Raw genomic sequence first — 22,944 nt, 5'->3', positions numbered from 1 at the left:
AAGTTTTAGGTTGTCTTCAAATTTTGGGGAACCTAAATCTTTGTGGTTGGTCTTAGTTTACATTCAAAGTTTGCATTGAGATTTTGAGAGTATAGAAAGGGAAATAACATACACACAATCCAGTTGCACTCTACATATTACATATAGTAAATGAGTACACTGTTTCTAAAAAGAAAGGCCTATCAGTTTGAATCTAGGATAATGGAAATTAATGCATCCTCTTAGCTTAAAAACTCCTTGTTCTATTTTTTTCATTAAATATGATACTCTCCTTTGGTATCCTTGTTTTGTTATATAGTTTTTGAGAGAATCATCTGTATTATTTTTGTGAATACTATTTGATACTTAGGTTAACATTTTAATGACTGCTATTACTGAGGTGTTGGCTATACATCCAATTTATAGGTGACCAAAGCTTTTCAACTTGGGTGAATACATTTAGACAGGCGTCTAAGTGGTCTGTCTTTCAAAGCTACAGAGCACTGATTTAAATGGAAATTTTACATGCTCCGCACATGTGAAAATGAAGTTACTTAAGGAACCTTGTTGTTGTATCAGTGCCCTAAGTGTGTGCCTAACTACTTAAGCATGTGAGGTGTCTCATTGAGGGGTTATATATGTATTTTAAGAATGTGAATATTCCCAGGGACCTCAGTTGGGACTATTCACTTGCTGAAGATTAGGCACAGGGCCTAGGTTCCTAATTTTAGGAACACAAGCTGAAATTTTTGGCCAGTGGTCAGACCTTTACACTAGTGCTGATTGCTTTGAGACAGTGAGTCCCAGCATTTTGATCAGTCACAGTGTTTTGTTGTTTGCAGAACTAAAATACATTTTAGAAAATACACCTGTTTCAAAAATTGCCATAATTCAGTAAACTACGACCTTTTTTTTGATGGGGATAGCTAGCTAACATGGCCTTATTAACTTTATTATTGCTTTACAGAGAATTTGTCGTGCTGTTGATGAAGCCCAAGCAGCAAGACAGCAGCAAAAATTGGTGAAAAAAGCTTCACTGAAATTAATCAAACCACAGTCACCAACTTAATAACAGGGTTTGCATTTGGTTTAACTAGTGGTATGTGATCTTATTCCTGAAGATTTACCAGAAGCAATTTGTATACAGTGTACAAGAAAAAAATGAAATGGTCTTCCTGAAGGGTATAGCTCCTAGATTATCTAGACCACCTTTCAGTTTTAAAAGTGAAATTTTTTGGCAATTGTTGCATAACATCATCTGATGGACTCTAACATTCCCCTTCAGCATATATATGTATTTTGACTATTTTGCAGGAAACGAATTCAATACATGGAAAATTTCCTTTAGAAAAGAGAAACATCTACTGATTTTCCTCTTTTTTTCCCTGATATTAAGAAAAATATCCAACTTTCTTTTTCACAGACTTGGACTGCTACTTGCATGAAATTTTACCTAATTTTCACTATAATGTAATGGTTTACAAATGAATTAGCAATAAATAATAATTCTGACTTTTGAAAACTAAAATCCATATATATCTAATTGAAGCTTATTAACAATATGTCCTTTATATTAGGAAACATTTCTAATGTTTAAAAATGTTCTTGTGGAGTTGATCTTTTTATATTTGAAAGAAATACAGGGGTATTTGTACTCCGTGGTACAAGAAAATATTGCACTTTAGAATAATGTAAAAAGAATGTGGGTATATATAAAACACATCGTTACTTCTCAGTAGAGACATTCACTTTAGAAATAATAGCCAATTTGTGTATTATTAGAAATAAAATTGCTCTAACACACTTTAAAAATTGACAGCTTAGGTTCTCATAAAATGACAAGCCATGTTATACCTTAATATGTATTAATAATAGGAAGGATTTAGTGGTAGACTGCACATTAATATTGGCTGTAGTTGAAAACTTAGTTAGTGGTAAGATTTCCCTGTGAAGAAAGTACAACTCATTTTTATACAACAAAATATATGCAGTTGGGCAAAAACTTGAACATTGATTTGTTGTCCATATTTCAGTGTCTGATATTTGCCTGAGATCTATCATTTACTTAAGTTAAATAATCAACAGCTGACAGTAGTATTCTTACTGCGTGTACTATTGCTTGTCTTGAATACTACTTCTAGGCCCCAGTTCAACAAGATACATAAGCGTATAACTAATCTTTAAGTGCATGAATAGTCTCATTGACTTCACTGAGACAACTCACTGCTTAAAGTTAGGCACGTGCTTAAGTACCTTTCTGAATCAGGCCTATATGAGCAAACTGTTTAGTTGAATCATGGGTAAACCGAGACCTACCACTGTCAAATGTTTTGGCTTTCAAATGAGAGGATATATGCCCTAAAACACCACTTGTAAATTTTTGCATTTTTTACTTCGTACCTCAACTAGAGAAAAAGACTAGTTATTGACCTGCCCTTATTTTTCTTTATATATATGCAAGCTTAAAGACTGCGAGTATGAACTCAGTGTTGAATAGATTCTTGCTCTGTCAATATTTGAACTTTATTTCCTCTGAAACAATCATCAAAGATAGAAGAGGACCCAAATTTCAGATCTGTACCAGAATGTAAACTTTCCCAGATTTCAGGGGTATGGAATTCCAGTGTTCTGGCCTCTGTCCATAGCTAATTAAGTGGTATACGTTGTCTGTCTTACCAAAGGAGAGAAATTAAAGATAATGAAAATGTGCTGCCAAATATGAAGCATCTAGGGAAAACTTGCACCTGTGCTTCATTTACTGTTGCTATGTACATTTGTAGTTTTGAACATCACATAGTACAATAGGAAGAAAAAAACCTTAATTCTTTAACTGTGAGACCTTAGACACAGCTGTTGGCTAGAGAAGTCCTGAATGTGTAGTTTCGTTCTAATGTTAAAACAGTACCTTGAATTGATAGAATGAGTTGTTTGGTATATTCTGTACATTTCAACTACTATGTTTAAAAAATGGACAAAATAAAATCTTTATATGCAGTTATTTATGGCTTGAGTCTCAAAAATCATGGTATGAATCTCAGATGGTGCATGAGGTTTATTTTCTAAGTGAAATTTATAAACATTCCTAAAATACTTACGGTGAGGAAACAGGTGGAAAAAGAATATTCACATACACTCAGATTGTAAGCTTACGGACTGCACATGAGTTCTCACTGTTTCATTGTTTTCCGCACTGCCTTTCCTGAGCTCAACTTGTGGCCTCTGAGGCGCAAACTGGCAAATCCTGGTAGAAATCAGAAATTTCACTACTCTTTGCAGAATTGGTCTTGGATTTTTAGAGGCTGCCATGTTGATTGAGGGGAGTTGTGGGGATTAAAACTGACCCCAAATTTCTGCTCTCAGTTTTCTGCCATCTTGACTCATGTGACTCTCTTCACAGTTGCTGTTATATATGTAATAGTAGTTCAGTCTTGTCTGCAAATGTTGTAGATAATACTTAATCATTTAAATAAACACAAAATAGTTTTATATACAGATTAAATACAGATGGAAAAATGGGAAAAAGTGATTATTTTATACTAACATTTTTACAATTATGCAAAAATGAGGGGTAGTTAGAAGTTAAAAGATGCAGTGACTAAAGTGAAATCCCTGCAAGCTGCATGGGCACTTTTTAAAGACACCGTAATAGAGGCCCAACTTCAATGTATACTCCAAATTAAGAAACACAGTAAAAGAACTAAAAAAGAGCCTCCGTGACTTAAGAACCATGTAAAAGAAGCAGTGAGAGATAAAGACTTCCTTTAAAAAGTGGAAGTCAAATCCCAGTGAGGCAAATAGAAAGGAGCATAAACACTGCCAAATTAAGTGCAAGAGTATAATAAGAAAAGCCAAAGAGGAGTTGGAAGAACGGCTAGCCAAAAACTCTAAAGGTAATAACAAAATGTTTAAGTACATCAGAAGCAGGAAGCCTGCTAAACAAACAGCGTGGCCCCTTGATGATCAAGATACAAAAGGAGCGCTTAAAGATGATAAAGTCATTGTGGAGAAACTAAATGGATTCTTTGCTTCAGTCTTCACGGCTGAGGATATTAGGGAGATTCACAAACCTGAGCTGGCTTTTTTAGATGACAAATCTATGGAACTGTCACAGATTAAAGTGTCACTAGAGGAGGTTTTGGAATTAATTGATAAACTCAACATTAACAAGTCACTAGGACCAGATGGCATTCACCCAAGAGTTCTGAAAGAACTCAAATGTGAAGTTGCGGAATTATTAACTGAGGTTTGTAACCTGTCCTTTAAATCGACTTCGGTACCCAGTGACTGGAAGTTAGCCAATGTAATGCTAATATTTAAAAAGGGCTCTAGAGGTGATGCCAGCAATTACAGACCGGTAAGTCTAACGTCGGTACTGGGCAAATTAGTTGAAACAATAGTTAAGAATAAAATTGTCAGACACATAGAAAAACATAAACTGTTGAGCAATAGTCAGCATGGTTTCTGTAAAGGGAAATCGTGTCTTACTAATCTATTAGAGTTCTTTGAAGGGGTCAACAAACATGTGGACAAGGGGGATCCAATGGACATAGTGTACTTAGATTTCCAGAAAGCCTTTTGACAAGGTCCCTCACCAAAGGCTGTTACGTAAATTAAGCTGTCATGGGATAAAAGGGAAGATCCTTTCACGGATTGAGAACTGGTTAAAAGACAGGGAACAAAGGGTAGGAATTAATGGTAAATTCTCAGAATGGAGAGGGGTAACTAGTGGTGTTCCCCAAGGGTCAGTCCTAGGACCAATCCTATTCAATTTATTCATAAATGATCTGGAGAAAGGGGTAAACAGTGAGGTGGCAAAGTTTGCAGATACTAAACTGCTCAAGATAGTTAAGACCAAAGCAGATTTTGAAGAACTTAAAAAAGATCTCACAAAATTAAGTGATCGGGCAACAAAATGGCAAATGAAATTTAATGTGGATAAATGTAAAGTAATGCACATTGGAAAAAATAACCCCAACTGTACATACAATATGATGGGAGCTAATTTAGCTACAACAAGTCAGGAAAAAGATCTTGGAGTCATTGTGGACAGTTCTCTGAAGATGTCCACGCAGTGTGCAGAGGCAGTCAAAAAAGCAAACAGGATGTTAGGAATCATTAAAAAGGGGATAGAGAATAAGACTGAGAATATATTATTGCTCTTACATAAATCCATGGTACGCCCACATCTCGAATACTGTGTACAGATGTGGTCTCCTCACCTCAAAAAAGATATACTGACACTAGAAAAGGTTCAGAGAAGGGAAACTAAAATGATTAGGGGTTTGGAGAGGGTCCCATATGAGGAAAGTTTAGAGGCTAGGACTTGAGCTTGGAAAAGAGGAGACTAAGGGTGGATATGATAGAGGTATATAAAATCATGAATGATGTGGAGAAAGTGGATAAGGAAAAGTTATTTACTTATTCCCATAATACAAGAACTAGGGGTCACCAAATGAAATTAATAGGCAGCAGGTTTAAAACAAATGAAAGGAAGTTCTTCACACAGCACACAGTCAACTTGTGGAACTCCTTGCCTGAGGAGGTTGTGACAGCTAGGACTATAACAGCGTTTAAAAGAGAACTGGATAAATTCATGGTGGTTAAGTCCATAAATGGCTATTAGCCAGGATGGGTAAGGAATGGTGTCCCTAGCCTCTGTTTGTCAGAGGATGGAGATGGATGGCAGGAGAGAGATCACTTGATCATTGCCTGCTAGCTTCACTCCCTCTGGGCACCTGGCATTGCCCACTGTCAGTAGACAGATACTGGGCTAGATGGACCTTTGGTGTGACCCGATACGGCCGTTCTTATGTTCTAACTTGGGTCATTTAGCAAGGGCTTTGGACTTTTAGATTCACATTGCAAATCTCCACTACTTGAACCAACACAGTAACTGGTGGTAGTGTCAGGCTGTTACCAACTATGTGGGCCAACCACTAGCGGGGATCCTAGATGTACGCTTTCCCAGTGGGTATCACAGCTGTTTGCTAACAGAAGAGGAACATAAATACTCCATGCTCTTGGTTCTATTCCAGACTATGTATGGGAATGTGGTCCACTAGTTAAACCCTTCTGCCCTGCCTGCTTTTCATTTATCTTCCCTACCCTAGCTCCTGCCTCTATTCTACACTCCTCTTATCTAATCCCTGCACCCTGGCTCCTGTCCTTCTCTTCTTCACCTGTATATGCCCCAACTCCCTCTGCTGCTGTCTAGCCCCATTCTTCTACATTCTCCTCCCTCTGACTCCTGCAAACCCCATCTGTTCCTCTCCCTTTCTTACTCCTCTCCAAACACCATTCTATTTTGTCTTACACAGTGCTTTTCAAACTGAAGCTATCATAGCAGGAGTATGAATGAATGTTTTCAATGGATTCTTTGGCTAATAGCTTGTAGTATTCAAAAAACTTAAACTTATCTGAGAAAATATAATTATTGAATTAATATAACAAGATATATATCTTCAATTGGCTTCAAAGAACTTCTCCCCCAGGACATCTCAAGTTATGAAAAAACTTAAAATACGAAAGAGCACAAAAAAGTTGAAGTTAAAATGTGAAAATAACTTGTAAATCTTTTGGTAATGCTGGTATAAATTTAATACAGTCTGAATCAGTTATGTCAACAGTTTACAAATATGTATCGTCATATATCAAAGCTTGTCTATGAACAATGGGTAACTCTCAAGGTGGATGCTAGTGGACTACCAACTTCAAAGGGGAGTAACAGTAAGACCGTAAGAAGAAAGCACCTGATGCCATCTGGCTGATGTGCAAGTTATCTTACACAGATTTGGGCTCTGTTTTTATTATACCTTCAACTGATGATGACAGTACGCTATATATATCACCATAGGAAAGACAAAATCAAGCATTTTTGTGATGCATCTAATATAAAATATATATTCTTAGTCAAAGTGCAGGAATTATGTTCAGTTATGAATGCTTATGTCCTTCCAGTTGTGCAGTTCTCTTCCTTAAACTGTGGATATTTTATTTGCATAATCACTGTATTGTTATGTCTCAGTAAAAATGCTGTGAATATGCAAATCTCCCAACTCTGGCTACCATAGTCTCTCCACTCTGATTTGCTCCTGCTTGTGGACTTCTCAAGCTGTTTGTCAGCAACTAAGATGGTAGTTCCATCTATTCACTTGATCTAGCTGAAGCAGAAAAGCTGTGAAATGTACGTGAAAGTGGAAAATATATCAAAAGGAAATTGACCTGTTAAAACAAATTTTGAAGTTAAAATTTTGGATTCATTTCCTTCCATTCTCTCCTTTCATTGTTTCTACAGTTCAGCAGAGATTTTTATTCCAGAAAAACTATTGTCTGTGCTTAAATGACACACAGCAGGAGTGTCCAACACCCCCTTCCGAAGCCTCCAAACAATAGATGGGTTTCAGTGGAGAAAAAAGGCCTTGATGTGTTCAGTGGGTTGAGGATGGGAGGAAGGAGAAAGTGGGATGATGGGCATAGAGGAGCAAAGGACAGCTCTAAAAGGTAAACTTTTTTATATTTAAAAAGTTCCTACAAAGATGGTCTAAAGTTTTGCATGTGTCAATTTCTATTACATCAACAAACTGAAAACACCTCATCCAGCTATGGAGACCAGCTGCACAGCAGAAGGAGAGTAAGCCCAAGAATTGTTGACTGGGGGAGGGGGTCAAGGGGAAGAGACATGTAAAATGTTGCCTCTGTCAGAAATTTGCTCTTTTTCTCGCTTTCATTTCTGCAAAAACCCCAGGACATATGATGAGTTTTTGATCTTAGTGTGGAGTTTGTAAGTCAGTGAAAGGAGTACAAGTCTGGGGAAGAGAGAGGGATTGGTCAGCAGCTTCGCTGCAGGTGTGCTTGAGGAAGAAAGCTATTGAGGGGGAGGTTGATTGTTCTCTGGGCTGATGTATGGCGTTAAGCTATGTACACAGGAGTGCTCTATGTTCCCTGAATTTACAGTCTTGGAGTGATGGTGTGGGACAAAAGGTGCAGCAATCTGCACCCAGTGGGGACCAAGGAGAGGGTTTGGAAGAAACCTACTAGTCTGTATTCATTATTCCCTTGAGAATATTGAATTTCAATCTCGCTTTGCTGTTCAGCTGGTTCATATTTTATCAGGTCTAGGTGGTAAAGCTCTCTTGGAGAGTTGCAACTGAATCTCAGATGCACCTATGGCCACCCATTATTTCTGCCTCTGCAGTGATAAATTTCCTAAAGAGTGTTTCCATATTTTCAGTCCCATTCTCCTACACCTGAGTATGCTGGCAAACTCAAACTTCATGATCTCCTGTAGGTGGGGAGGCATCACCTCTTTCAACTGCATCATCTGAGAAGAGCATAATCGGAGATTGGGGCAAACACAAAGAAGGTCATATGGGTGCCCATGTATGGACTGTTCACAGACAAGCAAGTCTGCATAGAGAGCTGCATCCTGTTGAGAGGGCTCTGGCAGAAGAATGGGCTCCAGGAGGAGCATGGAAGTGTGGAGTGACATCCTGAGGTAGTTCCCTGCAATAAGGCAGTTGGACATCCATCTCCATTGCTTTAAAGTTGCTGCTCTTAGGTATCCATCATCCCGAGACTTTTGGTTATTTTAAGGCTTTTCCTCTTATTCCTGCATTGTGCCCCTATACTAGTGGCAGCCTTGTCGCCGGGTCAAAGCTCCTAGCAGCATCAGGAGTTGGATGCCATCCTGCCTTGGCCTGACACTAAGCAGATGTGTGAACTTCTGTGCTGATGACAGGATGGAAGGAGATGAGTATGTGCCGGATTTGTTGCCTCTGCATCATAAGTCTGTATGAGGCCGAATAGTTTGACATTGTCAATTTTCTTTTTTTTCTTAATCAGGTGTCAAACTGCCTCTTAGTATAATCCATCAATCATTATAAGAGTATTACTCCTTCCTCTCTTATCCTAAGTAGAAATAAACCAAATTTCTTTCCGAGGAATTGGAGCTCAATCTTTGCACTTTAGGAGAATCCTGGATTGTGTTATAGTGTGATTACTGTTTATTGGTCTTAGTCTCTTAGCCATGTAGTTACATCTATTATAATATTTTTTCTGATTTTGATGTAATGTCTCTCCTACATCATCTGCTTTTATTTATCAAACTTCTTTACTAAGTTAATTTTTGTATGTTTGTTTTTTAATGTCAAGTTAGTTACCCAAAGAAGGCATGACAAATATGAAGTCTCTGCTCTCTACAGATTGTCAGATTGTGGAATTTGACAATAGTAATGCCTTACCTTGGTTGGTATCAGACTCTCACTGTCGTTGAGAAGGTAGCGTTCACTTAGTTGTTTGCCTGATGCTCAACATTAGGAAGGAACTGGGTATTTTGGTTACATTTTCGTCTTTCATGTTTGGAGTTCGTATATCATAATGAGCAGTTTTCACTCTTGTTAGTATAGTATGTGCCACTGTAAGAGTTTTCAAGGTACTGATGTACAGCAGCCTCCAGTATGTAAATCACTCCCACCTATATTATGTGAGTGCTATAACCAGCCACTCAAGAATTACACTAGAACATGCGGTTAGAGAGATGTCAACAAGCTAAGTGAAGTTAGGTGTTAGTTTGCATTTTACCTTTTTTTTCTTTATAAGCAATTCTGATTTTTATGCCTACTTGTAATCACTTAAAATCTATCTTTCCATAGCTAATAAACTTGTTTTATTGTCATATCTTAAATCAGTGTGTGCTTGGATTGAAATGTTTGGGAAACTCCTTTTGAAATAACAAGGGTTTCTGTTAATGAAATGATAGACTTTATATGCGTTTGTATTATCCAGGAGGATTCTGGGCAATATAAGACACATTTCTGGGGGAAAGTCTGGGACTAGGAATTTTCTGGCAATATTATTCATGAATGGCTGGCTATAGCACTCATACAGTATAGCTGTGAGTGATCTGCATGCTGGAGGCTGTGAGAGAGCAGACCAGGAGTGGTTGCTCTCTCAGTGAAACAGTGTAAGAGGCATCCCAGGCTGGCGAATTGAGGGAGCATAGCTGTCCATCGGTCCAGATTGTATACCAGCAGATGTCACAGCCACTTACTTGGATCACCACTTTATTCAGATGTCCCCAGGGAGCCAAACTAGCCTAATGAATGTCAATGTCACCTTATTCAGGACAGCATTAGTAAAAATTCCACTCTTACCAGACCTCCCTCTGAACCATTGGCTGTGGATGGTTCTGTGATGCTCCAGGGCCAGTGCAAAGCAGACAGTGTACTGGTGATTCTCACCCTTAGTCTGCAATTAATTTACAGGGCTGTGTTACAGGATAGGCGAGAGACTGTGAAAAGAGGGGTAGGGTAATAAGCCCACATCTTGAGTTCCAATACATGTATGGTTTTAAGTTTCCCCATATGTTCATATCTCAGTTCTCCTGGCACTGCTACCTCTGTACCCAGTGGAGATGAGGCAGCATTGCCAGAAGGAGCCTTTCAAGCTCTGATACCCAGATCAAGTATTATCTTTTAAAGAGCAATGAGTCTGGACTAAATGTACCTGTGAGAACTTTTGATATATGTGCCCACTCTGGCTTGTGCCACAGACTCATTACCAATAGAATTGTTGCATGCTAATACGCTATTAAGGACAGGTGGGGAGTTGTCTGTTGTCAGTGACTCCACACTTAAGTTACCTGAGCTGTTCCAACTTTCTTATAGCTTATAATCAGAAAACAATCAGATACAATGGTTTATACCTTCGTTTAATTACAATCTAATGTGAGTGTTGTGCAATTTTTGTGTGAGACCATTTTTCTGTTGTAAATTGGGATGATATATCAATGCGATGAAGATTGTTTGGGGAGTGGTTCATTACCTTTTTTTTATACATAAGATTCTTCTAGAATGGGCCACAAAGTGTTTAACTTTTCCTTAATGGTAGCTTGTGCCAGTATTATGAAACCATCTTGATGTAACCCATTAAGAAGAAAGCTTAAGAAACAGGCTTCTGCTAGCAATAAATGTCAAGAGAATCAGTATCTCCTCCTGCTTTCTTGCCACTTTCCTGTTCGGGGTCAGCGCCTTTTACAGCCTTCCTTTAAAACTTATGATCATATGCCAGACTGTCGAGGAGATTGGATCTCTTGAGTTCCACTGATATTTGGTCCATGTACCAAATCTTCAGTCTCCTACTTGGTCATCTTCCATCCAAAATCACTGCAGTTATCCTGCCAATGTAACTCTCCAGTCTCTGCTGCATATGCCCACATTGTAGCTTAGCTTCCCTCAACTTGTCTTCAATTGGAGCAACCAGCATTAGATCCCTTACAATCTCATTTCATTTCCTGTCATGGAGTGCCCAACCATTCGACCATCTGAACATCTTCATTTCCGTGGAGAGCATACTGATTTCTCTTTTAAAGACTGGCCAGGTTTCTGGTTTGTACATTAAGATGGGTCAAAGTACATTCTGCCTTTTAACTTCAAAGAGAACTGGGGTCACTCCCACCATTTCCATCAATCAGTTTTAGTACACTGTCACGCATCAATCAGGAGGGCACCGTCATTGAACAGTGATCCTCCGTATTTAAATCCTTTCACTCTTCTAAGCTCTCTGGACGTGGTATCCTTTACTGTGCATAAAACAGATACGTCCTTAATTTTATAGGTCTTTGCAAAAAATGGAAAATACTACATCAATTTCCTGGTTTTACTGCTAGAATTTTTAAAGTTTAACGCTTAACGTTAACTATAACATATGAAGTTTGCTACATAAACCAAGATGTCTGTTGGTTATTGTATCAATATGTATCATTGCATTATACTATATTGTGAAATGATGCTGTAAATTGTTGTTTCAGTTGTTGCCCACAAGATGGAGGAATGACTTCACATTTATGTTTTGCTGCTGCCTTTTAACATTTTTTCCATGTACCGACATTGGTGAAAGGAATTAAGATCTTTAAAGCAGGACATAAGCTGTATATCAGAAGATGTTAAAAGGTTTGCCAGCTGTGGACAAAAGCCAATGATTTATGGAGGACTACTGAAAAATACAGCATACAGGACACAGTTGCAATAATTCTTGCTGTGGCCACTGTGAAATATGAATTGCTGCCCAATTTGCAAATGCACAACATACCTGAAGGGACATTAGTTTTGAGGTTTAAGTAAAACCTTTGTGTATAATTCACTCAACATACTCATCTCTCTGCTATATTGAAATGCAAAAGTTTGTGTATAGATCTTTGTATAAGACAGATTATGTCAAGTTTGTACTATTTTGTGCTTGTATATAATAACAGGCACAGGAATCTGAGAATATTTGAGATCCTTCCCAGGTCCTTCTCTGTTTAGGCCTTCCAAAACTCTTCATGGGATTATTTTTTCTTTTTCCTCACACTATTCTGCTGAAATTCTAATTTTTAATTTTTGGGAAAAAAGAGGTGATTATTTTTTCGTAGGAATGGAATTGTCTAAGCATCATGTAACAGAATGAAATGTCTGACACATGAGACCGCTGGGGAAAATGCTTTAGAAAAATCCACAAGTTCAAAATTTTTGAACTGTTACTGTTCTGGGTTGGCTCATGTTGGACAATTTCTATATTTTATAGTTATAAAAACTAAATGAGATGTGCCAATTTAAAAAAAACCAAAAGCTCTAAGAGGTTCAGAACATGGGTCATGGCTGCTATTTTCTCTCTGTCAGGACACTGAGGAAAATATACTTTAAAAGACGCATTCCTTCATTATGAACTCATCCTCATCCTCTTCATACCTGTGAGCTTGAGGAATCTTCTAGGAAAAAGTGTTTTAACTGCACAAGCGCTCCCTTACCAGCTTGGACCTGGTACTGCTGCCACCACCCAAAAAATTAGAGTGTTTTGGGGCACTCTGATCCCCACAAAAACCTTCCCTGGGGACCCCAAGACCCAAATCCCTTGAGTCTCACAACAAAGGGAAATAATCCTTTTCCCTTTTCCCCCCTCCAGGTGCTCCTGGAGAGATACACAGAAGTAACCTCCGTGAATCTAAGCAGAGGGAGTCCACCCTCTCTAATTCCAGTCCTGGAAACAAAAGCATTATTGTTAACACTGGAGTGGCCCCTGGCCTAATTTAGGCAGACATGAGGAGCTATCTGAGTTACAACAGCCTATGGTCTGCTCAGGGCTGGTACAACCATTTAGGCAAACTAGGTGGCCGTCTAGGGCGCCCAGTAGTTGGGGGCGCCTAAAAGTCCCTGCGGGCGGGGAGGTGGAGTGGAGGTGAGCTGGGGGGGGTGCGTGGGGAGGGCTGCACATGCGGAGGGCTGCCTGCAGTAATGGGGGGGGGGAAGTGCACAGAGGAACAGCTCTCTGCCCCGGCTCACCTCCACTCTGCTTCCTCTGCTGGCCACACAGCCCCCGCTCTAAGTTTCCTCCAAACAGTGCCGCAAGCCTGGGCAGGGAGGAGAATTAGAGCGATGTCGGAGTGCTCAGTGGAGGAGGCAGAGCCGAGGTGAGCTGGGGCAGGCTACCCAGGCAGGCTTAGCTTCCACTGGGGGAGTCTTCCCAGGCAGCGTTAGCTGCCGTGGTGGTTGGGGGGAAGTCTCTCCAAGTAGGGTTAGTTGCCGTGGGGGGACAGGGGGAGAGAGGGGTTACCTGTTGTGGTGGTGGTGGGTAGCTGCTGCAGGGGGGACCTCCCTGGGTGTGGGGCTGAGTTAGCTGCTGTGGGAGAGGGCAGGTTAGCTGGGTAGGGGGTTGGGGGTGCAAGGTGAAAGTTTTGCCTAGGGTGCGAAACTTCTTTGCACTGGCCCTGGCCCTGGCCCTGCTGCTTCTGGGTGATTGGGCTGCCCAGAATCTCTACAGTGCTGTTATGTAATCTCATTTTTGGCACGGCCTTCCATTCTTAATCTCACCTCCACTATGCACCCTATGCCCAGAGCTTGTGACAGGGTCCTCTGAAGTCAGCTAGTTGCTGTCTTCCTCAGTTCTTACACCAGGAGAATTCAGATCCAGAGCTTAAGATTGTCATAACTCTCCTACTCAGATCTGAAACTTAGAGTTCAGAACATGAGAAGCTAGTATGAAACCTCCAAACTTAATTACCAGCTTGGATCTGATATCGCTGCCACCAGCCAGAATTCCAGTGTCTGGCTCACTCTGGTCTCCCCAAAACCTTCCCTGGGGGACCCCAAGACTCAGATTCCTTGAGTCTCACAACAAAGGGGAATAAGCTATTTCCCTTCTCCCTCATCCCCTCCAGGTGTTCCCTCCCTGAGTTCCTGGAGAGAGATACAGATTCAAGCTCCGTGAATCTAAACAAAGGGTTTCCACCCTCTTTACCTCCTCTCAGATTTCCCTGTCCTGGGTACTCTAGGAGATTCCCTGCTTCAAGTCCTTGAAACACAAGTACCGAGAGATCAAATCTCTCTCCCCCCTCACCCAGAGGGTATGCAAAGTCAGGCTTAGTAAATCTAACACAAAGAGATTTTCCCCTTCCCTTCGTTTCTTAGCCTTAACCAGTGAAAAACACTTTAAACAGGTCTTAAAAAGAAAGAAAAGAATATAAAATAGTCTCTGTATCAAGGTAACAATATACAGGGTCAATTGCTTAAAAGAAAAAATGAATAAACAGCCTTAGCCAAAAAGAATACAATTTAACACATTCCAGCAACTACACACATGTAAATACAAAAAAACAATATAAACCTATTGTCTTACTATCCTTGTACTTACAACTTGGAAACAGAAGATTAGAAACCTGGAGATAGAAAGATCACTCTCAGAGCCGAGAGGGTCACTGAACCAAGACAAAGAACTCACACCCAAAACTTCCCTCCACCCAGCTTTGAAAAAGTCATGTTTCCTGTTTGGTCCTCTGGTCAGGTGTTTCAGGTCACTTTTTGTTAACCCTTTACAGGTAAAAGAACATTAACCCTTAGCTATCTGTTTATGACAAAGACTCCTTTTATGCCAATACAGCCATTTTACCCAACATAATGGGGTCAGAAGAGAGGTGATAATCTCACCCAATGTGTATTAGAACAGACCATAAAATGAAAAAAAAAATTGCCAAAAAAATTTCAATTTACAAGCTATGTTTTGCAGAATTCAAAATGGGATCATTTTTAAAAAATCATTTTAGCATTTTGGGGGTTTCCCCTTTCACTTTCTCTATTTTTTTTTCTTGCAAGGAAAAAGAGAAGAGAGCGAAGGGAATTTTACAATTGTGAAATGAGAATTCTTTTGGGGGACAGACTTTTTTCATTGAAAATGAATTTTTTTTCCCACAAAAATGTTTGTTTAAACTGTTTTTTTTAGAAATGTCTCATAAAAAAAATTCCAACCATTTCTATCATCTCTCCTTTTCCTTGCACTCAGACAGGCAGGGGAAGGATGTGGGGAGATGGAGATACCTTTAACTCCTCCTCATAAAAGTTAAGGGAGACAGCCTAAGGGGGAGTGGGGTTGCTGGGCAACAGGTAGCCTGGAGATCACTGGAATAAACCTGGAAGAAGGGCTGCTATAGGGTTGCATTAACTCCCACTTCTTGTCCCATTAGTTTTTGATTCTCAGGATAGTCCTGCCCTGGCTTTTCTCACCCCTGGCCTCCTGCTCCCTCTAAGGGCCCACAGGAACTTCTCCAGTTAAATGCATGAGCTCCTTCCTTCCCATGCCTGTGGGCAATGAGTCTGCTGCCTCTGAGCCACTCTAGAAGTCTGGGAAGTGTCATGGGAAGCAGAGGATGCTTGCTCAACTCTAATGTTTGCAACAAGATTGCACTCCTATCCCTCTCAAAATATAATCCAGTCCCGGCTTCCTGCAGCCAGCCCAAATGAGAAGAGAGGGTTAAAACAATTGACTACTCACCCCTTCCATACAGTGTGGCTTGTCTGGGGAGTCAGAAGGTAAGAAAGATCTGCACTTCTTCTTCAGAGTTTACCAACTGGTTCTTCTCTGCGGGAAGCCCCTAAACCCTGTACCTTTTATCTCCCTTCATAGCTGCCTTTCTCTGGAAACCTTGGCTTTAAAGGCTCCCCTGTTCATGAGGCAATAACAGTGGGTAAGAAAGGTGTCATAGCAGGCCTTTATCAAGAGCTTCTCCCCTTTCCTTCTAGTCAACTCTGTGGCACTTTCCAGACTTGCTTGAAGGAGGATTGTGTAGAGTGGATGAGGAAAAGGTAACATTAAATGGTATGGAGAAAAAAGGAAACCCAGCTCCACCCCCAATTCCAAGAAAAGGGGATGGTTCGTGTGACACTGTATTCTCTCTGCATTAGGTATTCCTTTCTTAGCCATGCTTTTAAAATTCTACTAGAACCAATTTATCATTAATGCTAACACTTGTAGCCTAAAAATTACTTAAAGAAACTCTCTTGGGTTAATGAAACCACTCTAGTTTCTGTAATGGAAATCAATGCATTCAGGAATTCTTTTTTTTAAGTGGAATTTAGTTTGTGTGGGCAAATTGGGTGTATGTGTGTGTGAAGTCCATTCTTAATGTGGTGATTTCAGGATTAAATACAGTAATAGAAATGAACTAGCTTATTCCTTTCATAATAGGGCAGAAATACTAACTCTTTACCCCATAATTTATTGCAAAACTACTGAATATAAAAATAAACTCTGTGGAATAGTGCATTGGGGGATGCTCACACTACAGCTATGAATATTGTGCCTATGCTGTGGAGAAACACAGACCTTCATCTCCAAAGCTGACCATCCTATCATCTTCCAAGAGTCCTACATTCCTAAACATGCTTTACTGCCATTGTCTACAGCATACATTTGATGAATAAGAGGACAGCAACTTCTACTTTTGCCATTCTTCAGGTTCTGTTAGCTCTATTTTTATAGTTCAAATAGAAAGTGGCCATAAATCTAAACTGAGTGGCATTACTTTAACTTTGGGAGGAACTAGCATGTCACTGATTATCTTAATAACTTTGGGTACAAAACTCATGAAAAATAAGATGAGAAATAAACATCATTTTTATCATCCTCATAATCAAGTGCTATGATACAAACATGGAAACAATCTACTAAATTACCCATGATGGCTTATCCTGTGTTAATGCAGTATTCCAAAATTCCAGCTGTCTGAGAGACAGATTAAATTACCCTAATTCATATTTTAACTTCACTACAGAAGTACATCTCTATTCAAATAAAGTTTTCTTCAAGCTTGTCAGTTTTTTCTATTTGATGACCACATGTCTATAGCAGCGCAGAGTGAAATGAGGAGAGTTCATTTCACTGTGGAGAGCTCAATGGGTGTTTTCTGTAAGGTCATCAGACATCCTTGAAATATTTTTGGAGGGAAAATGACAAGAGGGGAACCACAGGAAGCATGAAAGAAGAATTAATATAACAACACAGTGGTTCTTTGCTAGCATACTTGTCCTCCCACTGACTGGTGGTTCAAATCCCACAGCATGGTTTGGGCTGGTAACCAGTGTTGTCTAGGGCTGGTTGAAAATTTTCTATCAAAACTGTTTACTAAAAGAGATGTTGGAGAAATTATTTATTTATTTTGCTAAACTAACCTTTCACAGACTGTGTTCTGCTTTGCATGGATTTTTTCCCCCAACAATACTGGGAACCAAAAAAATTATAGGTTGGCAGCAGAATGCCAAAGCCTTTCAATTCAATTCTGAAATTCCACTGCATGGGAGTTGTAGTTTGCCTTGCCACATGCTCCCAATCTTCAATGGCCCGGCTTCCCAGCCAGTCTTCACCTTCCATGGTGTACCTCCTCCCCTCACCAACAAGGAAAGACCATGGTACATCATGGGAGATGTAGTCCACCGAGGGAGTCTGTAATTGTTACCCATGGATATCTTTGGCATAATAGTACTGTACCATATGCAACTAAATAGTATTTTATGTTTTATAGACTAGACAGAGTTCAGAGAGCTAATAGGGCCCTTCAGGTGGGAAACCTTAAAAATGCAAATTGTTAAAATCCTTAGTCCTGAAGCACAGTGAGTGTCTGTAGGGGAGCAAACTGGATTTTATTCCCAGATGCTATTGGGGTACTTGGGATAAGTTTAAGTCCACCTAAAACTTGAAGAAAATAAGACTAAGCTTTAGGTAGGAAAATAAGCATATAGGTTTCCTGCTGTTTAACCCTTTTATTTCTGATATCTGTATGTCAGGGGTGGCCGAACTTACTGACCCTCCTGTCATAAACAGATAGCTAAGGGTTAATGTCTCTTTCACCTGAAAAAAAAAGTAACCTGAAGCACCTGACCAGAGGACCAATCAGGAAACAGGATTTTTTTCAACTCTGGGTGGAGGGAAGTTTGTGTCTGAGTTCTTTGTCTTCTGCCTGTATGCTCTCTCGGATGATAAGTGATTTCTGTTTCCTGCTTTCTAATCTTCTGTTTCCCAGTTGTAAGTACCAAAGATCAGATAAGGATTTATATGTTCTTTTGTATTTACATGTCTATAGTTGCTGGAGTGCTTTGAATTGTATTCTTTTTGAATAAGGCTGTTTATTCAATATTCTTTTAAGCAATTGACCCTGTATTTGTCACCTTAATACAGAGACCATTTGTATGTATTTTTCTTTCTTTTTTTATATAAAGCTTTCTTTTAAGACCTGTTGGAGTTTTTCTTTAGTGAGGAACTCCAGGGAATTAAGTCTGCAGCTCACCAGGGAATTGGTGGGAGGAAGAAGTCAGGGGGAGATCTGTGTGTGTTAGATTTACTAGCCTGACTTTGCATTCCCTCTGGGTGAAGAGGGAAGTGCTTTTGTTTCCAGGACTGGAATTAGAGAGGGTGGACTCCCTCTGCTTAGATTCACGGAGGTTACTTCTGTGTATCTCTCCAGGAGCACCTGGAGGGGGGAAAGGGAAAAGAATTATTTCCCTTTGTTGTGAGACTCAAGGGATTTGGGTCTTGGGGTCCCCAGGGAAGGTTTTTGTGGGGACCAGAGTGCCCCAAAACACTCTAATTTTTTGGGTGGTGGCAGCAGTACCAGGTCCAAGCTAGTAACTAAGCTTGGAGGTTTTCATGCTAACCTCCATATTTTGGATGCTAAGGTCCAAATCTGGGACTAGGTTACTGACATGAGTGGCAGTGGTGAGATAGAAGCCAGTAGGAATATTATATTTTTTCTTTTCTCTGCTAGGGGCTTTAAGCAGAGGGGAACAGTTTGGTTTTAAAAGGAACCAGAGAGAATTTTTTTTTCTGCTCTCTGGCAGCTGTGGCTTGCATATTAAGCAAGCAACCATTAAGAGACTGTTAAGGGTCTTTTGTCACACAATAGCACTCCCATTAGGAGGCAAATACCAGCACTATATACATGCAAATAAAGTGGTTTTTCTGGTTTACTTTACATTGAAAAAAATTAGCTAGGAAGAAAAGGAAAAAGGCACTGTTGCTAGGCAGACCCCAGGAGGCAACAGATCCTGCAGTTCAGAAGATAAACACCGGAGGGCACCCCAACACAAGAAAACAGAAACCATGCCTACCAAGACAAAAATGAAGGCTGAGGAGCAAATCAAAGAAGCTGAACACAGGCGAGAACTGGAAAAAAGACTACAAGAGATGGAGCTGAGAGAAAGAGAAAAAGAGGCAGCCTACAAAAGAGAGCAAGCAGCCAAAGATGCAGACCACCAAAAACAGCTGGAACTCCAGAGGGAAGCCCATCGACAGGCCATGGAATTAGAAAAGGCTAAGCAAAACACAGCCAACCCGAACAACCCTGCGCCAATGATTGTTCCACAGCACAGGAAATTTCCCACCTACAAGGCAGATGATGACACCGAGGCCTTTTTGGAAAATTTTGAAAGAGCCTGTCTTGGGTACAGCATCCCTGAAGACCAGTACATGGTAGAATTGAGGCCACAGCTCAGTGGACCTTTAGCAGAGGTGGCAGCTGAAATGCCTAAGGAGAACATGAACGACTATAAATATTTTCAAACCAAGGCCAGATACAGAATGGGGATAACCCCGGATCATGCCCGTCGGCGTTTCAGAACCCAAAAGTGGAAACCAGATGTGTCATTTCCCAAACACGCCTACTACGTTGGGAAAAATTATGAGGCCTAGATATCAGGACACAATGTTAAATCCTTGGACGAACTGCACCTCCTCATACAAATGGAGCAATTCTTGGATGGTGTTCCTGAGGACATCACACGGTACATACAAGATGGAAAACCCAAAAATCTTGCTGAGGCGGGAGAGATTGGAGCCAGATGGATGGAAGTGCTACCCAATGGCCGGAAGCAGTAGCTCTAGGCAACACCAGGGCTAACACTGTGTGCCTGGCCCTAACAGACATCTTTGCCAGAGTAGGTTGGCCCTCCGACATCCTTACAGATTCAGGGTCTAATTTCCTGGCAGGGACCATGGAAAAACTGTGGGAAACTCATGGGGTGAATCACTTGGTTGCCACCCCGTACCACCATCAAACCAATGGCCTGGTGGAAAGGTTTAATGGAACTTTGGGGGCCATGATACGTAAATTCGTCAATGAATACTCCAATAATTGGGACCTAGTGTTGCAGCAGTTGCTGTTTGCCTACAGGGCTGTACCACATCCCAGTTTAGGGTTTTCACCGTTTGAATTTGTGTATGGTCACGAGGTTAAGGGGCCATTACAGTTGGTGAAGCAGCAATGGGAGGGGTTTACGCCTTCTCCAGAAACTAACATTCTGGACTTTGTAAGCAACCTACAAAGCACCCTCTGACACTCCTTAGCCCTTGCTAAGGAGAACCTAAAGGATGCTCAGGAAGAGCAAAAGGCCTGGTATGACAGACATGCCAGAGAACGTTCCTTCAAGGTAGGAGACCAGGTTATGGTCTTGAAGGCGCAACAGGCCCATAAGATGGAAGCATCATGGGAAGGGCCATTCACGGTCCAAGAGCGCCTGGGAACTGTGAACTACCTCATAGCATTTCCCAATTCCTCACTAAAGCCCAGAGTGTACCATGTTAATTCTCTCAAGCCTTTCTATTCCAGAGACTTACAGGTTTGTCAGTTTACAGTCCAGGGAGATGATGCTGAGTGGCCTGAAGGTGTCTACTATGACGGGAAAAAAGACGGTGGCGTGGAAGAGGTGAACCTCTCAACCACCCTGGAACGTTTGCAGTGGCGACAAATCAAGGAGCTGTGCACTAGCTTCGCCCCATTGTTCTCAGCCACCCCAGGACGGACTGAACGGGCATACCACTCCATTGACACAGGTAATGCTCACCCAATCAGAACCCCACCCTACCGGGTGTCTCCTCATGCCCAAGCTGCTATAGAATGGGAGATCCAGAACATGCTACAGATGGGTATAATCCGCTCATCTACCAGTGCATGAGCATCTCCAGTGGTTCTGGTACCCAAACCAGATGGGGAAATATGCTTTTGCGTGGACTACCGTAAGCTAAATGCGGTAACTCGTCCAGACAACTATCCAATGCCATGCACCGATGAGCTATTGGAGAAGTTGGGACATACCCAGTTCATCTCTACAATAGACTTAACCGAGGGGTACTGGCAAGTACCGCTAGATGAGCCTGCCAAGGAGAGGTCAGCATTCGTCACCCATGCGGGGGTGTATGAATTTAATGTCATTCCTTTCGGCCTTCGAAATGCACCCGCCACCTTCCAGAGGCTGGTAGATGGTCTACTTGCAGGACTGAGAGAATATGCAGTTGCCTACCTCGATGATGTGGCCATTTTTTCGGACTCCTGGCCCGAACACCTACTACACCTGGAAAAGGTCTTTGAGCGCATCGGGCAGGCCGGACTAACTGTTAAGGCCAAAAAGTGTCAAATAGGCCAAAACAGAGTGACTTACCTGGGGCACCAGGTGGGTCGAGGAACCATAAACCCCCTACAGGCCAACGTGGATGCTATCCAAAAGTGGCCTGTTCCAAGGTCAAAGAAACAGGTCCAATCCTTCTTAGGCTTGGCCAGGTACTACAGGCAATTTGTACCACACTATAGCAAAATCGCTGCCCCACTGACCAACCTGACCAAAAAGACCCAGCCAAATGCTGGGACTGATAAGTGTCAAAAGGCCTTTACCCAACTTAAGGCAATGCTCATGTCTGACCCTGTACTCAGGGCCCCGGATTTTGACAAGCCATTCCTAGTAACCACGGATGCATCTGAGCGTGGTATAGGAGCAGTTCTCATGCAGGAAGCAACGGATCACAACTTCCATCCTGTCGTGTTTCTCAGCAAGAAACTGTCTGAGAGGGAAAGTCACTGGTCAGTCAGTGAAAAGGAATGCTATGCCATTGTGTACGCCCTGGAAAAGCTACGCCCATATGTTTGGGGACGGCGGTTCCAGCTACAAACTGACCATGCTGCACTAAAGTGGCTTCATACTGCCAAGGGGAACAACAAGAAACTTCTTCGTTGGAGTTTAGCTCTCCAAGATTTTGATTTTGAAATTCAGCACATCTCAGGAGCTTCTAACAAAGTAGCGGATGCACTCTCCCGTGAGAGTTTCCCAGAATCCAGTAGTTAAACAGTGTTCTTAAAATGTAGAAGTCTGTTAGTTATATACTTAGTGGTATATGTAAAGGTGCATGTGTTGTATTAATCTGTTTATTTTAAAGTTCTAGAAGGAAATCGCCGCCAGTGAGCTTCCCCACTGTCTGCAATTTGGGGGGTGTGTCATAAACAGATAGCTAAGGTTAATGTCTCTTTCACCTGAAAAAAGAAGTAACCTGAAGCACCTGACCAGAGGACCAATCAGGAAACAGGATTTTTTTCAACTCTGGGTGGAGGGAAGTTTGTGTCTGAGTTCTTTGCCTTCTGCCTGTATGCTCTCTCGGATGAGAAGTGATTTCTGTTTCCTGCTTTCTAATCTTCTGTTTCCCAGTTGTAAGTACCAAAGATCAGATAGGGGATTTTTATGTTCTTTTGTATTTACATGTCTATAGTTGCCGGAGTGCTTTGAATTGTATTCTTTTTGAATAAGGCTGTTTATTCAATATTCTTTTAAGCAATTGACCCTGTATTTGTCACCTTAATACAGAGAGACCATTTGTATGTATTTTTCTTTCTTTTTTTATATAAAG

The 22,944-nt window shown here is 41.0% G+C and overlaps 1 protein-coding gene across 1 annotated transcript in view; it reads left to right on the top strand.

Moving 5' to 3' along the window:
- Positions 1-2,977, top strand: part of VPS13C (vacuolar protein sorting 13 homolog C) — a 131,549-nt gene extending 128,572 nt beyond the window's left edge. The window contains exon 69 of the mRNA XM_030579044.1: positions 947-2,977. Within this exon, the coding sequence (XP_030434904.1) occupies positions 947-1,048 (102 nt within the window). The 3' untranslated portion in view covers positions 1,049-2,977. The remainder of the gene's footprint in view (positions 1-946) is intronic.
- The last annotated feature ends 19,967 nt before the right edge of the window (positions 2,978-22,944 follow it).

This window comes from Gopherus evgoodei, chromosome 10 (genome assembly GCF_007399415.2).
Source record: "Gopherus evgoodei ecotype Sinaloan lineage chromosome 10, rGopEvg1_v1.p, whole genome shotgun sequence".
Taxonomy (NCBI): domain Eukaryota; kingdom Metazoa; phylum Chordata; order Testudines; family Testudinidae; genus Gopherus; species Gopherus evgoodei.
The sequence above is the reverse complement of the archived record's forward strand: the minus strand, read 5'-3'. Positions and strand labels throughout refer to the sequence as shown.